This window comes from Amphiura filiformis, chromosome 10 (genome assembly GCF_039555335.1).
Source record: "Amphiura filiformis chromosome 10, Afil_fr2py, whole genome shotgun sequence".
Taxonomy (NCBI): Eukaryota; Metazoa; Echinodermata; class Ophiuroidea; order Amphilepidida; family Amphiuridae; genus Amphiura; species Amphiura filiformis.
In genome coordinates, this window is record NC_092637.1 from 31,174,514 (window position 1) to 31,192,998 (window position 18,485).

General features: G+C 37.0%; 1 protein-coding gene and 1 non-coding gene across 3 annotated transcripts; one reads left to right on the forward strand and one right to left on the reverse strand.

Moving 5' to 3' along the window:
- Positions 1–4,212: 4,212 nt before the first annotated feature.
- Positions 4,213–4,286, reverse strand: Trnaa-cgc (transfer RNA alanine (anticodon CGC)). Its single transcript has one exon. It is a non-coding gene; the product is annotated as a tRNA-Ala (tRNA).
- A 2,389-nt stretch (positions 4,287–6,675) lies between these two features.
- On the forward strand, positions 6,676–16,250 carry LOC140162180 (cystatin-like). Of its 2 annotated transcripts, none has more exons than XM_072185448.1 (3): positions 6,676–6,879; positions 11,227–11,322; positions 15,949–16,250. In XM_072185448.1, exons 1-3 carry the CDS (start codon positions 6,691–6,693, stop codon positions 16,036–16,038), a joined length of 375 nt encoding a protein of 124 aa, XP_072041549.1. In that variant the 5' UTR covers positions 6,676–6,690; the 3' UTR covers positions 16,039–16,250. The 2 variants fall into 2 exon arrangements, with proteins under 2 accessions (XP_072041549.1, XP_072041550.1); XM_072185449.1 differs by having other exon boundaries at positions 11,227–11,290.
- The last annotated feature ends 2,235 nt before the right edge of the window (positions 16,251–18,485 follow it).

The following is an 18,485-nucleotide window of genomic DNA, read 5'->3' on the forward strand; positions in this document are numbered from 1 at the left end:
AGTATTCATAAATCCAAAATGGCCGCCGATATTAAGATTAACACACAGATTTTAGGCCAATAGTATTAGTTTTAACCTGGAAATTGTTTGTAACAAGCTGATTTTTTTTCTGGAATAGGTTCAAAATATGTGTAGAATCACTGAATAGGCTTTATATGTAAAATAAAAAGGCACATAAAATTTAATAGCCTCTAGTCCAGATGTAAAATTCACACCAAATGCTTTTTGAGTGATTACAAAGATAATTAAATACTTTTCATTCGGTGGCTATGTGGAATTTTTTTTTTTATGTATTCTTGTACAATGACATTTCACTATAAAATGTCCATTGGAAACAAAGGTGCGGGGTGTGTGTCGGGGGGGGGGGGGCTCGATTTTGAAAGTGACGCGGATGTGCGGCGCAAACTACGGGTCTTTCGGTGAGAGGTATTTCTTGGAAAGGGGGTCATTGGGTGAAGACCCCCCCCCAAAAAAAAGAGGTCATTCGGTGAGATTGGGAACAATTTTGGGTGAGAGGGTCAACGGTCTTTTTAGTCTAGGGCCTTACGTCAATTCGTGAGAAGTTCATGTTTATTTTGTTTTCTTGAACTGGAATCCAATCTACATGGACCACTGAATCAACTGAACCATACTGCCCATTTTTCTGATGGAGTTAAGGGGTCAACAAGATGGCGGCTAAGTTAAGTAATAAAATATCAACATGGTCCAATCAAGTTGTTCAATACATCAAATTATTTCACTAATCACAAGGAACAAAAAAGTAAGTGGTTGCATATCTTTGATTGGTTAATGAGTACAAATATGCAAAAGGTCAATGACCTTTTGAACAGTGGTCAAGCTTTCAATATTTTCTGATTGAATCGAAACCTTTGACTATGACATTCCACTTGACTGTTCCCACAAGTAGAAGTTTGATGATTTCAGAATCATGGGCCATATCGTCAGTCTGCTACGCTAATTGCCTAAGTCATTTTTGTAATTTTGAGAACAAAGTACAAAATGTGGTTCAAACATGTATTTAAACATATTTATTCACCAATCTTGTGCACAAGAACCAATGATAATGATACAAATGAAAGGGAATAATCCGAAATAATTAGGGTGATTGCGTAACTGATGCATGCTTGAACCTCATTTTGTTCTTTGTTCTCAAAATTACAAAAAATGACTTAGGTAATTAGCGTAGCAGGCTGACGATATTATTTTAACTTGTCACTGATACTGAGTGAATTTAGATTTAATAATATGTTTCACTATCAAAATACTGTGAATAATGACGGCCTTGCACTTTGAAAATGCTGGTGCACATGAAAAAATGTGGCAAATTCTTTTTTGATTCTTTGGTATCTATTCTACATTACATAAAAGTTTCCCCTAATCTAGCAAAAAAATGCAACTCTCCATCTTAAACTTCAATGCATATGTACTAGTAAGTAGCTTCACTCTGCTATGTTATTTGTACCAGAATAGGCATTTCGAAGATATTTCGTTTAAGACCGGACGTCCGGAAGTGAACCCTTAATGACATTTGACCCAAAACCTGTGTACAGCCTGTAGACATTGGCTATTGTCAATGCTTATAATCGATTTAAAAACAATGACAGATATTATTAAATCTAAATTCACTCAATATCAGTGACTGTCAGCAAAAAGACCTCTTTTCCAAAAATTCTGGAAAAAAAAAATCCGATAATGGAAAGACTGACTGTGGACAACTAAACTGGGTCCAGTAATCAACAGGGGCATGAAAATAATAAGTAACCTTAAGGGTGACGCCTTCTCTAAAAATTAATGCTAAAACCGTGAGTGACCTTAATGTAACGACCATGAAATGTAATATAACTTATAAAAAATACTATTTTTTTATTTTTCTATTCTATAGTGTTGATTCATATGAAAAGGTTTGGCTACAAAACGATTCTCTTATAAATGCATCTATGCACAGTTTCCACCACTGTGTTTATAAGCCTATTACACGGTTGAGTGCATAGCAGCATAAGAGATCTTGTGGAAAATAGGCATCTGTGCATGATTGTTTTTTACAAAAACATCAAGTGTTCCCTTCATCCATTCAGAATTTTTTTATATTGAATGAAAGCTAACACTTCCCCCTAAAAACACTTTTTTCATTAGGTCAACAGATAACACAATTCAAGGTTATGGCAAACTTTGTACATGAAAAGGCGCTTAATAAATGATGCTTATTATTATAAGGCGAATGTGGACAAACTGTTGAAAACGACCTATCCCAGCACAATTTTTGACCAAAATGTAGGTTTAAAAAGTCGAAACCTCAAGTGTTCACGATTTTTCAAATTTTATGTCATTAAATGAAAGGGCACACTTATATTGTCCATATACTAACTTTATTTTAATGAGCAATGGCCAATTCACTTTAAATTGCAAATATTACGGTCATACGGTTTGTCATACGGTTGTAAATTCAAAGAACGATGATTTTGCTAAAGACGCTTACAAATTGATATGAAACCTCAAGTGTTCCTTAAAATATTTTTCAAATTTTATATCGTTAAATTAAAGAGCACACTTTATATTGTCCATATACTAGTACTAGCTTCATTTCAATGAGCAATGGCCAATTCTGTCTAATTTGCAAATCTTGTGCAAAAAGTTACCATTTTTGCCTGTTTTGTCATACGGTTGTAAATTCAATGAACTATGACTTTTCTAAAGAGCACTTACAAATTGATATTATTTATTTACAACGTTTAAAATCGTAAAGTCAATTTATAACAACAGAGGAAGTCGTCACTCTTTACCATAAACTGTCGTTTATAAACTGACTATATAGACCACTTGACATCATTGTTTATCAACAAAGGCGATGGACTGGTCTATCGATATGCTTGAACGAACCGCTACACTGTTCAATGGCTTTCTTGACGTGTGGTGGGGGATTTAAAATGCACGTTCCCTGAGCAAACTACGATGCGTACGCACACTGCAGCGCAAAGAACAATAGAAATTGCCATAATGTGCGAGCATACTGCCGGGCAATGACGTCACATGTCGAGTGGTATATACGGCAGTTTAGTTGGTAGACCAAGGAGGTTAGATATAGAAAGGAGAGGAAATAGATTACGTAACGCATATTGTTCCTTTGTGCCTATTAGAGTTTCCGCCAAGCTATTCATCGAGAGGTACCTTTTGTTTGGGACAAAGGGCTTCCGCCATTAAATCGGTAACTGACCTGACAGCGTATTAACGCTATATAGGCAGGCCACTGTCATTAAGTGATCAAATGAAAGTCACGTGAAAGCGCCTACACGGACGAGAGATACCTTTTGTTATAATACCACACAAGGGTGTGCTCGAGTTGTCGCATACGCACAAAAACACACTTTACCGTCGACATAGAATTATTGACCGCCCATCTTAATTTAGGCGCCTCATTTAAATAAATTCAATAGAGTTGCTGACCGATTACCCGTAACAACGTGTCATTGCTGCCAGGTATATCTGTGTCACTTTCTATAATTAACTACTTCGCAGCTATTATGTTGTTATCATGGTTATATAGGCCTGTTCAATAAAATCAAATGGATTTCTTAATATCACGAATATCCATTTTAAAAGCCAGGTCCAATTGAGGTAGTGAAGGAGGGTCGAGAGGTGAAAAGAGGAGAAGTGGATGGGTGATCGAGATTGTAGGGGAGGGCGGAAGACAAAAAAGAAAGGAAGAGGGGGAGAAGGAGAGAGAGGTAGAAGGAGAGCGATGCAGTCACATGGCTCTAAATTACATAGGCGTAGATCGGGGGAGGGGGGAGTTGGGAGGATAAATCCCCCCAATATTTTGCCAGGGGGATGGTCGATATAATCACACCCCCCCCCCCAATATTGACGCCTGTGGATTGGTTTCTGTCAAAATTAACCTCATATTTTTAGCGCTTCGCGCGAATTAATTCCACTTTTGTCCCATATTTCACCAGTTTAGTTTCAATTGGCCTATGCTAAAATTTTCCCGCGCATTTGTACCATAAGGTTCACTGTACTGGGTTCTTAACCCCCTCCCTCCCCTCCCCCCTCCATGTCAAAAAGAAATCTACGCCACTGCTTAAATGTGTGCATAAGAAAGAATAAGTGCAGAGAAAGGAAAAGAAAGGAATGAATAAAGAAAATAATAATTATTATAAATAAACATTAATTTTCATCAGGTTCGCCGTCGCAAATAAAGGAGACAAGGAGAAAAAGTAATCCCGCCTGGGAATCGAACCCAGGACCTCAGGTTTGCGAGACCTATGCCTTAACCACTTGGCCACGGGAGCTTCATGATTAGGCTGGTTGAAATTCGAACCCATAAGCGGTCACTTAAACTTATCCCCTCCCCTGTTTTTCCGTGTAATAATTATTATTATAGAATCTAAGCATATAACAGCACTAGGCAGCCATTTAATGATGCCAAAACCTTAATACGTTACGTAATTAAAACACCCAGTCAGATATATTTCACACATGCCAAACACATGTCACCCAATTCAGTATCGAAGTTACGTAATGTTACTATGTCAACGGGATCACGCGCTTGAGTTATGAACCACGATCGAAACAATCACCACACAAAGTATATGGCACTTGAAGGCATATCAAAATAGCGTGATCCGGTAACCAAGAGAATTACGTAACCACTTCGATGCTGAATTTCGATAACTGGACGTTGAATGTACACTCTCATGAATATTGATTGGCAACATTTTCCAATATGTCAGCGCTCAAATCGGAACAATAGAACAATAGAACAATAGACCCTTCAGTGCGTTGTGGTAGACCAGGTTGATCATGGATACACATAATAATTATTATTATCACCATGTCCAATAAATGATGAGGGACAGAAATTTGGTAGTATGCACATTAGAACACAAATTGCGCGGTGTTTCTTTATATAAATTAAAGTATAAAAAATATCATACTTTTTAGTATGTAGAATTGCATACTACACTGGCGCTATACCCGGGCGCTATACCTACACCAAACGGTTCATCGAGACATCCATGATCGAGACGGCTTAATGGCATTGACGTATTAAAAGAAGGACGTTCCCTTAACTTTGGACTCTTTGCCCTAAAATGATATAAAAGTCTAAATTACTTTGGAATATAATACCTGTTGCCGTTTACGTTTGCTATTCTTATTAGAGAGATTGCGGAGAGGCGTTCACTGCAAACGCCATACGGGTTACGGATTTCTGCATTTTGCGGTAGAACGTCATAGTCCCGTTCACATCCAAACTAGCCTCCTACACAGCCAGTTTGTGTCGGTCCTAACGCTCGTCGTTCCTAGTATGCTCGTGATAGCCGCATAGAGTCTGACCCAAGACTACGTGTAAACGCAATTGCAATCATGATGGCGCTATGCTGAGATAAATAATCTAAATGTAATTGGAAGCACCCATTGATTCACCTTGGGTGCATCGAACCAGAGAAGATTATCTTCTTTCATCGAACTACTTTCCTCGGTATTGATATGCAAATACGACTGGCTGTATTTATAATGCTCTAAGCATTCAGTCCAGATTAGCGATATTTGAGTTTTGCGGGCTATTGGAAAATGAGTATAGGCCTATGTTCACACGTGTATACATGCTATTTGTCTAAATAATCTAAACAGAGTTTGGTGTTGGATGCCTAGGAAGTCTTGGTGTATATTATTCGAATAACAAGAAACAAACTCCATTATCATATAGATAATACACTGTTTACTTTCTAAAGCAAAATGAAAATAGATAATCTAATATGCCTAGTTACTACCCAGCAAACACAAATATATTACAGAAAACGTTAAATGTCGGGTTAAAGGTTATGTGAGGGTCAAGGGCATTAAAAGTTTTAAAAAAAAAAAAAAAACCCTTTGTTCTAAACTTGCTGATAAACGTTCTAACACAATAGACACTTAAATATGTTTGCCAAATGATATTTTACTGTAGCATTTCGAATTTTGGCTTGAAATGTTGTTGGATTATTTTTTCAGTATAACACGAGTTTTCATGATTTTTATATAAACATACATCGATATGTTATCAAAACGTTATAACTAAAACCAAAAAGCATGCATTATCATGTTTTAAAAACATTTTGGAGCTTGCTGAATAGTATCCATAAGCAAAACACTTTGACAGCTGTTTAATGCACAACGAAAAAGCAAGGCGAAAAATAGCGTTGCACGAACTTCTGTTCCCCGTCCCAAACAGACAATTATACCGCATTTATGCCGTAACACGACACAATCTTGCCTAAAACGCCTCTTCGCAAGCTGATTTTGGACGGCATTTTCCACACACAAATGAATAGGCAATCTACCCGTTCGAATTCGCGTCGAAAAAAATCTAAATTTGTTCACTTCTTCTTGTCTATACGAGATCAAATTTTAACTCCCAAAATGGATTTTATACATGTCGGACTCTACTTGTTCTATTAGGATACTTTGATTCGTTTCATAACATGATAAACATAACATTTTTCTGCATTTTATAATGCGTTTTTTTGTCATTTTGGAACGTCATTTTTTGCTACCAACCGCAACGTAATCGCCTTACGGTAATTCCACGATTGACCAATTCACAATAGATTTCACCTCTAGAGGGCATAATAACCGATTTTCGACTAATGTAGCTTGCCGTTCGCGTTCCCGTGTCACGTTTCACGTAAATTTCGCAATCTCTCTATTAGCAACATGACGCCGTCACAGTGTTTCCTGAGTGTTTTACTGCTAGTGGTTTTATCATGTATCACATGTGTTGATGTCGATGTAAACGACGAGGAAGTGCAAAAGATAGCAACATTTGCCGGTATGGAAATTAACGGGGGGACAAATGATATGCACATTATGATGGTAACCAAAATTGTAAAGGCTAAAAGAGAGGTAAGTCATACGAGATCAAGTTCAAGTCCCGGGTTGAAGTGCATTTCCTTCTTAATATATTTTTCACTAATATACAGGTGGTAACCCGGTGGTAACCTACTTCGCTCATTATCTTAGTAATATAGATGTCAAGGTGAACCAAAAACCGGGCCAAAATCTTGATTGAGGCACATATTTTCGATAGTGGGGTTGTAGGAGACTTCAAAAATGGATTTAACAACATGAAACAACTAAAAACAAACAATAACATGTAACAACTGAGGCAACAACAACAACAAGTGTGAATACTAAAACAACAACAAACACAAAACGTTTTAAAAACATTTTGTACAGGTTATATTTTGGGTTTTTGGTTTGGTAAAAACGTTTTAATAACATTAAATATCGGGTTATATAAAGGCCATAAAAACGTTTTAAAACGTTTTGTATTAAAACAAACTTCAAAAATATACACAAATATTATTTTGTAAAATTTTTAAAAATGTTATTGTAAAATATTTTTTGCAAACATTTTTGCCAAATATTTTGTCAACACTTTTAAATAACATTATGTTAAAATATTTGAGTAATTTATCATAACATGTTTTTGAATGTTATGAAAACGTTTTATACCCTTTATATCCTTTATATATATATACTTGTGAACCCGACATTTAAACAATATCTGGTAATCTTTACTAACTTTTTGCGAATGATGTTGGAAACGTTTTGTGTTTGCTGGGAAGGGAGTGTTGAAAAAGACGTTGGTGGGGACGTGGAATTAACAGAGAGATTACGAAGAGGCGTTCACTGCAAACGCCATACGGGATACGGATTACGGCATTATGCGGTAGAACGTGATAATGCCGTTCACATCCAAATTAGCCTCCTACACAGCCAGTTTGTGTCGGTCCTAACGCTCGTCGTTCGTAGTATGTTTGTGAACCAAGACTACATGTAAAAAGCTCATGGTGGCGCTATGCTGAGACAAAATCTAAAGATATAGGGAGCACACATTGATTCACCTTGAATGCATTGAACCAGAGAAGATTATATTCTCTCATCAAACCCACTTTCCTCGGTAGGCCCTATTGATATGCAAATACGACTGGCTGTATCTATAATTGCTCTGAGCATTCAGTCCAGATTAGCGATATTTGAGTTTTGAGAGCATTGGAAAATGAGTATAGGCCTATGTTCACACGTGTATGATATTTGTCTAAATAACCTAAACAGAGTTTAGTGTTGGATGCCTAGGAAGTCGTTATGGTGTATATATTCGAATAAAAGGAAACAAACTCCATTATCATATAAATAGTACCCTGTTTACTTTTTAAAGCAAAATGAAAATAGATAATCTAGCCTAGTTCGATTACTACCATGATGCAGTCATGTCTACAGTAGAATTCATCTCGACCTTTGCAGGACTTAACCCCATTAAAAGCTATTAAACCAAGATAACACTCATTGAAACAGCTCAACTGATTAAATCGGATCTTCTCTGGTTGTGCACAAGTGTCTGTTTTCATGTGCGATATCGCAATAAAGCTGGTATTCATAGCTTCAGTTGGGTAACCGATTATAAAGGAAACGAAAGGAAACAATGGTATGTGTAGCTTTGTTCACGAAATGAGACAATGGCGTGCTTTTTGTAAACCAGCATTCTTGAAAATGAGCAACATAATGATTGTTGACTTAACACGGTTTGGAAATAATTTCTTCATATTTTTGGTGTTATCTGTCGTTTACATGTCCTTCCTAAAACACAAAAGTACGACCCTCTCCAAACACCTAAATTAGCTAAAAATTTAGGACATGTTACAAAACTATATTGTCTAGAATTTTAGAAGAGTACTTTTAATATTGGCCGGTTATTTTTCACACAGCGACGTTAACTAGGCAATGTACTATTACCTATAACATTAACTAAAACACCAAAGTACGAATATTTCCAAACATCTAAATTAGCTAAAAATTTAGGACATGTTAAAAACTATATTTTCTAGAACTTTAGAAGAGTACTTTTAATATTGGCCGGTTATTTTTCACACAGCGACGTTAACTAGTCATATCCCCATACTTTTAACGTAGGGCTATTTGTAGAGGTCACGCGTCAATGGGAAAGAGCACTGTGTATTGTGTATAGGAAAACGGACAGTAACTGCAGTATGCCCAGCAAACACAAATATATTACAGAACACGTTAAATGTCGGGTTAAAGGGTATGTGGGGGTCAAGGGTATTAGGTTTTAACATTTAAAAACATTTTGTTCAAAACTTTGTAAAAACATTTTGTTCAAAACATAATGCATTATCATGTTTTAAAAACATTTTGGTGTTTGCTGAATAGTATCCATAAGCAAAACACTTTGAGAGTTGTTTAATGCAACGAAATAGCAATGGCGAAAAATGACGTTGCACGAACTGCTGTTCCAAACAGACACTTCTGCCGCATTATGTCGTAAGACGTCACGATCTTGCCTAAAACACCTCTTCGCAAGCTGATTTTTGGACGGCATTTTCCACACATAAATGAATAGGCAATCTTCCCGTTCTAATTCGCGCCAAAAAAAATCTAAATTTAGTCACTTCTTCTTGTCTATACTAGGTCAAATTGTAACCCCCAAAATGGATTATATTACATGTCGGACTCTACTTGTTCTATTTGGATACTTTGATTTGCTTCATAACACGACAAACATAACAGTTTTCTGCATTTTATAATGCGTTGTTTTGTCATTTTGGAACGTCATTTTTTGCTACCAACCGCAACGTAATAGCCTTACGGTAATTCCACGATTGACCAATTCACAATAGATTTCACCCTCTAGAGGGCATACTAACCGATTTTCGGCTAATGTAGCTTGCCGTTGGCGTTCCCGTATCACGTTTCACGTAAATTTCGCAATCTCTCTAACATGAAATTGTGACCTGCAACTAGAAACCGGTTGTATAAACAAACAAGATTCACAATAATGACAAATGACCATAACACTACTTTCAAAATTTGATATATTTGACAGATTACACAATACAAACAACAATAACACCCTAACCTGGGACCAGCAATACTAGCTGTCACCCACTCTTCGTCATACATGAATTCTCCCAGCCACATTTCCCTAACATAATACGTAAAAAATGAAAGAGAAAACCGGGAGGGTAAAGAAAAAGAAAAGGGGCAAGGATTCCCTTTTCTACCAAAATTCAGCCTACATGGGCCAAAATAGTGTAAAATACAAAACATTGTAAAGATAAAGCCACTTCCCATCCTGATAATGGGCAAAAATAGTGTAAAATACAAATTTTTTGCACGCTACGCGCGTACATCGTCCAAATAAAGCCCTTTTTGAAGCTACAAACAGTCTCTATGTATTGTATGATGCAACTGTAATTCTTTTTGTCTGTGCCCCTGCAAGAAAGCTGGCTACGCCCTGATTTCTTTTAAAACTATTTTTCACTATACATGTGGTGACAACAGTAACATAGAAAGCAAAATTATACTTCTACGCCGTTCAAATTGTGTACACTCACCGGAGCGCTTTCACCGGGTCAACCGGCGTCTTCAGCGGATGAATTTTTTCTGTTAGCCAAGATATTACTCATTTGGCTCCACATAAAAAGGGCATTGTTGATGGGCAAAAATGTATTTATAAAGAGCCGATGTTTTCACGACACCCAATATTTATGTAATATATACAGAACTTAAAATCGTTTTACGAATGCTTCACCGAGACCGCCCTTGATATCTGATGGTCATGGGTGGCAACCCTGGGAGCGGGAAAAGGGACGTACATACTAAGCTTACTATACTGCTTGGAAGTTTGATTGACCAACAACACATACTATTTTTCTTTACATGAAATAGACTATTATGTTTTACTTTACCTCAGTTTTATTGGACTAAGGAGTCAATCCGTTGATTGTGGGGGGGGGCACAAGCTTGGTTAAATATGACCGTGAAGCTTGCCTCTTGCCACGCTTGCGCGACGTAGGGGTTGTCTAAGAGGAATGTGCCATCCTCAATCGTTGGAAAGGTTTACAAAATGGGCGCCATTTAAAAGCATTTGATGGACACTTTTTACACTACGGTTTTATTGTGTAAATGTTCGTTGGAAAAAAAATTTTCAATATGAAGGCCCAATTGAAACAGTGCATATTTTTACTAATTTTATAATTTATTGTTTGCTCGTAATTAAATAATCAATTATTATTCTTGATATAATGTATAACGTCTCCAGGGAGCGATGTTAAGAGTCATCAGTACTAACCGGGCACCGATAGTTCTATAGGACCAAATTGGATGTGGTACCTAAGTAAATTGTGTTGTACATGTAGACTATTTGAGTAGTTTTCCTCTATTTGACAGGTTGTTGCAGGAATTAACTTCCACTTGACTCTGGAAATGACCTTAACAGACTGCGTGAAGGGCGGTAAGCAAGTTTCTTGTAAACTTAGAGATACAGTAAGTAGTAAGTAATATTTCCCAGATTGGGACTAGAGTAGTGGTTTTCAGACATATTAGCATATCTGGATGCAATGCCATCATCAGGAAAGCAATTTCTGCTTATGAATCAGTACGAACCTCGTGTAACACCCTGGTTTATCCTTACATAAACTACATGGTGTATCAAAATAAAGTATACAATTTGAAAAATGCCACTAGATTAAAAAGTATGAGGTATTTCGTCAAAATACTTAAGTTGATAGCTGAATCAACATCTTGCCCTCCCACAACTTTAAAATCACTGACATGTGACCATCAATACGGACTCGGTAGCTATTTATGTGAGCCATGTAAACATGTAGTTGCGCGAATTCAATTAAAATACATGAAAATCACAGTGTCACCACATCTTTACAAGTAATTGACAGAACACCTTGCAAATTCAGCAACTCAAGGTAAGTAGTTATTGATTTATTGATCAAATATTGGTTTTCCTTTATTTTGGACTGTAACTCCACAACTGTTGTCTGTGCTGAAATACGATTTCCAGTGCAGTAGTTGTAGTCCTTGCCCCTATAATATACATATCTTACTTGTCACCAATGCGCTATAATTTTTGAGTAAAATGCAAAAACAGGCACACAATTGGGCAGGGGTGCAGTACCCCCTTAACACATTCTGACTCACTGTTTTCATCATTAAAAAAAACAAAAATACATATACTCGTATATACACCCTCCATCTTAATCCCTTTGACCTACTTGATCAAAATTACTTTACTATCAAGAGTGATGTGCATGAAGTATAACACTCCGCAGATGATAGCCATATTGATCAGCCAAACATGAACCATATAACACCATCAGAGTCAGGGCTGTCACCTCTCACGTATTCATCGCGATTCTCACACATTTTCACCCATATTTGGCCATTTTTCACACACACACCCCCACACCCCAATAATATTATTATGTATCACAAGGAATTTATCAATACGAATTGATTAATTCGTCTAATGAACGATGAATGATCCACTACCACACAGTATACACAAAAGTATAGGAATTTTAAGTACAAAATTAATGAAAATCACATCTAAATTGATGGTGTATATTACAATTCGGGTGAATGAGATTCTTTTATAAATGTTTGCAGAACTAAATTTAGAAACATTGTCGTAAATTCTTGAAATAAACACACAGACTTGTAAAAAAAATGCACAACATTTTGCATTGAAACTGGGAGTTTGTACCTTTTGTTCAGAAAAGGGGGTTCCGCCATTAAATCGGCAACAGACTTGACCATGCTGACAACGTAATAACGCTTCATCAGTCAGGCGACTGTCAATAATTAAGTGTTTGAGGGGTGTAAAGAGAGCGGGAACCTGGTTTGGGTTCCAGAGGGAGCGTGCCTGTAAGAGACACAGCCATCAGAAAACAATAGGCAGAGCTGGGAATCGAACCCGGGACCTCACGGTTGTGAAACTTCTTGATATTGCTGAATAGGATAAATCAATACTGATATTATCTAACATGCTATTCAAATAGACGTTTTATATGAACTAGGAAAATGTGAAATAGCTATCAATCGATCAAAGTTTTCAAGTTATCAGTCGTAAACTGGATGCTTTATTACATCATAGACTCTGAATCAATCAAGCGTACATCAACTTAAGGTCAGTCATTGAATAGCAAGGCATTATACAAAGAGATACCTCATGTAGGTGCCAATCACAGCATATATCTGATTTGATAACAGTTTGGTATAAATCAAAATAAGTCGTGCCCTTTCTATGAAATTTGATACGACTACAGCCGTTTCGAACTCAGCCAGGAACCCTGTTGCAGACGAAAATTTGGATGTTGTTATGTACAATGAATTCAAAGAACTTATATCGTCAAGAGATCCACATAGAGCAATACGACATCTATCCTGAGCCAATCTGCATTCTGTTTGGTGCAAAAACAGGCGGTCAGACATAAATTCTAAAAGGAGCATGTCCAGATATCAGCGTTAATTTCATGGTAAGCTTAAAACGCATTGAAAACGCCAAATTGCAGTCACAAAATATACAATATTAGTAAATCGCCAAAGCGAATGGTAACATAGGTATGTGGAAAAGAACTGTATTAACATAACAAAGTATGTGCCCAAAGATTTGTCTTTGACATGTCGCTTTTTTTTCACCCAAATATATCCTACGTCCCACAATAAAACAAACATGAACATCCCAAAATAAATAGCGTTGTGATTCGGGGTAACTCGTCGCTTCCCCTCTCCAGTTACCTGTACCTTATGTTTGCCCATACCTTAGGGGGAAGGAGAGCGAGAGAATGAGCGTAGGCCGCCTAAGAAAGAATATTAAAGTGCAGAGAAAGGCAAAGAAAGGAATGATTAAATAAATGTAATAATAATTTTCATAGAAACTAAATACATATTTCCTTTCTATAAACTGAATGGCGTAATATGGCGACATACAACTAGTACCGGGCGTTAGAAGAAGCTTGTCAATACCATGCGTAGGTTGTAAGTTTTTATCCTTTTAGCACCCAAGGGAAGTAGCAGTATTGGCTGCTACATCTTCCAGCATACACGTGAATTCCTCGTAGCCACTTATAAATTTCAGGTGATGGTACGTTTCCTTTGCCGAGTTATTTCAGTGTATTTACAATTTGTCTGGTGCTTCTAATAATTTTGAGAGGGCAAAATTCTGCCCCATTACACTTATTCGTCCGGTGGTATCACTGACAGGCATTGAATGTCAACCAGGTAGGACCATATTCCTTGATGCTCAAAGTTCATTATAGATATGTTTGAAAGCTATGGCCCTCATGTTGTCTGATGTTCCTGTGATTATGTGATTGTCTTGCTTCAAGGAGTTTTCTCAATAGAAGAACCCAGCAGTATGTATCTTGGGTGCAGAAGTCGACCTCAATTAACACCAGACCTCGCAAGTTCAAGACCATGGAAGATCGCCTGCTATACTGTGTGCTATGGTCAGTACTGTACTTCAGGTCTAGTGTGTTTGTTAAGACATCTATTCTAGTGACAGTAACTGCAGAATTAGTGTAGTTGGAAATGACCTTATCAGCCAGGAAGAGAGTCAGGCTATCCTGCGACTTCCTACTGACCTTCTTTATGTCTTTAACAGTAAGTTTATAAGTAGGTCTTCATCGCTATCGTCTTAGAGAGTCAGCTTCTTGTTGTAGTTATCAAAGACACGTGCTGCTGTATAACCTAATTCTTAAAGAAAGACTCAATATTGGTAACGAATGTTCTCGCAATATCATCAAAAGTGCGGAACACATTGCTTGCTACACTAACGTTTTACCGTTTTCCAGAGTCTATTCCAATTTGTGTACCTTAACATTGCCATTCGTTTCCAGAGGCTTACATCTTCATTGATTCGATCATTAACAAAGTCAAGTTTTGCTTTCTCACCTCTGCTTTCAAAATCTAACATCGACGCTTGTTTGATCTTCTTTTTTAGAAGCACCCAACAATGTTGGAAATGCCCTAAAAGATCTCGGCAAAGGAAACGTACCATCACCTGAAGTTGAAAGTGGCTACGAGGGATTCATGTGTATGTTGCTCTGTACCAAAGATGTAGCAGCACCAACTGTTGCTTCCCTGTAGAGGAAAAATTAAAAAACAACTTAAAGCTACGCAGGGTATTGACAAGCTTCCTCCAACGTCCGGTGCTATTTTACAGCTTATTTACATCGCGGGTGCCTAGATTCATTTAAGTTAAAGACCTACTTGACAGGTCCGTCTGCCTGTTTTTGTTGTCTTATTAAAAACGTTTTACAAATATGAACTTATATATTGTTTTTAGGGAACATCTTACATGCCAGAATTGGGAGTATTACAAACTTTACAGTTTGAAATAATCTCCTCACACTAGTAACCCGTATTATTATTCAATTCACTATGATGATACAGGGTGTTCCTGAAAGAACTGTATCGTCGGAAACTGATTTGTTTGGGTACTTAAACGCATAAACTAAACATAACTAAATAAGTGGTGATGTTGAGGAACATATCAGCTATCACATATTTTTTTAATTTTGACAATTGACCTCCGTTTTTGAAATGAAAGAATTTAACCTTACTCTCTCATTTTCAAGCCTTTCCGCGGAGTCAATATCTATCAATGAAAGGCTTGAAAATGAGGGACTTTCGTAAAAATTCTTATATTTCAAGAACATTATGGTCAATTGTCAAAATTCAAAATGTATGTGATACCTAATATGTGACCGTACACCACGAATGAGCCGTAAATGTCCTCAATTGTATTCTGAGTTACAGTGTAAAATGGGCATGAAGGTCGTATTAATAGGTACCTCAATTTGGTGCTACGTGTACCTCATTTAATGAGATACACGTAGCACCAATTGAAATACCTATGAATATGACCTTCATGCCCATTTTACACTGTAACTCAGAATACAATTGAGGACATTTACGGCTCATTCGTGGTGTACGGTCACATATATTCCTTAACCACACTCAGTATTTAGTTATGGTTAGCTGTGGCGTTAAAATATCCAATAATTAAGTTTCCGACAATACCGTTCTTTCAGGCACACCCTGTAAGAAACTGTTTACTTTTTTACTTTTTTCTATATTTATTTATTTTGCCAGACTCACTTGTGTGACGTGACAGTATGGGATCAGCCATGGACAAATACAAGACGTCTTACTGATTGCAGTTGTGTACCGGACATTGCTTAATTCAGATCTTAAAGTAAATAAAAAGTAGTCATTTATAATTAAAATAAGTGTCAAATACAGTGTGGACAAAAAAAATAAATGTCTTTCGGAGAGGCTTGCTTTGCCAATGTCGAATCCTGTTAGAAAATTGGAATTTTCAGGCTTTTTGATATTTTTCTTATGTTTCTGTTTCTTACCCTCGGAATAAGGAGGACATTCAGATATCTTGAATATTTTTGGGTGGATTATACGGTTTACCATCGTAAATATGTCTTTAAAAAATCATATCGGAAATTATAATTTATTTATAATTCGTCGTTATTCTTCCGAAATTTTAATAACGATAATCAGTAATTTTAGTCTTGTCAATATGATTTTCAAACCAAGGTGAACAAACCAAAGGCGACTGTATATTGTAGGGGCTTGACGCACATTACTAACCAAGCAAATACAAACAAAATGAATACGTTATAAACGCGTTTGGGTTTGGTCAAAACGTTTTAATAACATTTAAAAATGTTTCATGGCTTCTTAAAAGAAGCCATGAAACATTTTTAAAACAATTTATTTCAAAAACACTACAAGAGCATTTTTAAACTGTTGTCAAAATTCTATTGCAAAATATCTGTTGGCAAACATTTTGGCAAATAATTTATCAACACTTCATAATATATAACCTAGTAAACACATAAATACTATGTCCTTAAGGGGTCTGGCAATTTTGCCTTTACATTACCATGTTTGCTGTGAAACACGTACTCCCTCATTTCAAATCTTTAGTTTTGGTTTCTCTTTTATTCAGAAACCAAAAATCAAGGGATTATAACCAGAAGTATACAATAGCTATTGTGCTAACATAATTATTATCATGATTGATATCGGAAATCTATATCCCCGCGGACGACAGTTGATGCTCTCTGTCGAAGGTGACATATTACACTCCGAGTTCTAGGCCTAGAAATCATATACATGCGCGTATATTGAAGGACAGGGTGGGGGCTTTGTTTGTTTGTATGAAACATAAACGATGCATGGAGATGATTTGATTATGAATTAGTTTATTATCCCCGGTAAGCACAACCCATACCTCTTTAAGAGGGGGCTCCCCTCTCCCCCACCTATATTAACTACCTCTTCCCTAATTATCTCCTTCTCCCCCCTCCTCCCCTACATTCGATATCTCCTCTATTTCGAGCTCTCCTTCCCCCTTCTCTTTTCACTTCCAATGCACTCTCCCATCTGTTTCTCTTTCTCCTGCCCTTACCCCCCCCCCTCCTTACCTCCCCCACACACTCTCCCCTCCCACACACACCACACATAATCTCTTCTCCCCTCTATCTTCTACTTTTTCCAGTAAAAATTGCTTCAGTAAAAGTCATTAGCTTATTAGAAGTCATATAATGGCCTTCCATCGATTCTGGTACATGGGATTAAGGACATGAGTCGATTTTGTTTACAACACCTATACAATTACAATAGTCGCCCCTTTTGTAATGTCGAATGCAATTATTTCGATGGTCTATATCAAAGAGCTTTTAATAGAAATAGAGTCGCAATAGATTATATAATCTTTTGTTCGTTTGATGCCGATTAGAAGTTGCGACAGGCTATTCATAAAAGTGGTACCATTGTTTCGAAGAAAGGGGTTCCGCCATTAAATTGGTCACTGATCCGGCATCATATCAACGCTCTACACAACAGGCGAGTATCAATAAGTGACCACGCTACAGTCATGTGTAAGGGCAGTCATGTGTAAAGTGGTACCATTGTACTCAAGTATTCCAAATGTGTGCTTGTGTGGGTCTGAAGACTATAAGGAGGCTTTAGCTGTCGATGCCATCATCTTTACCACCCACCTGACGATAGGCGTTTCATTTAAATAAATTGAATGCTCTTGGTGATCGATAACACATTAGAATGTATGAAGGCTGCCATGTCCAGTCCATATATCTGTATTACACTATAATGGTAATCGCTATACGTATACATGTAAGTATAAGTATAGGCCTATGAAGGTTGTTTTAAAAATTTTTCCATTTAATCTTATTTTAAGAAGGAGATTGGTATAGAAATAGTGGCGTACCCAAAGAGGGGAGGGGGTTGGGGAGGGGCAGATTCACATCTGTGAGAAGTCTTGGGAGGGGAGGAGGGAGGAAGAGGAGAGGAGGGGATATGGAGAATGAGAGAGGGCTGGAGGAAGGAGAATTTAAAAAATATAATAAAGACAAGTAGATAAATAGAAATATAAGGAAAATGATGTGAATGAGAGAGGGAGGGTGAGAGGGGACAATGAGAGCGAGGGAGTGATAAAGTGTAGGTCTAGGAAAGAATAAGTACAGAGAAGGGAAAAGAAAGGAATGATGAATACATTTAATAATAATTATTAGGCCTATATAATAACTAAACACATAACAGCACTGGGCAGCCATTCGTCGATGTCAATGCCTTTATTCGTTACGTAATTAAAA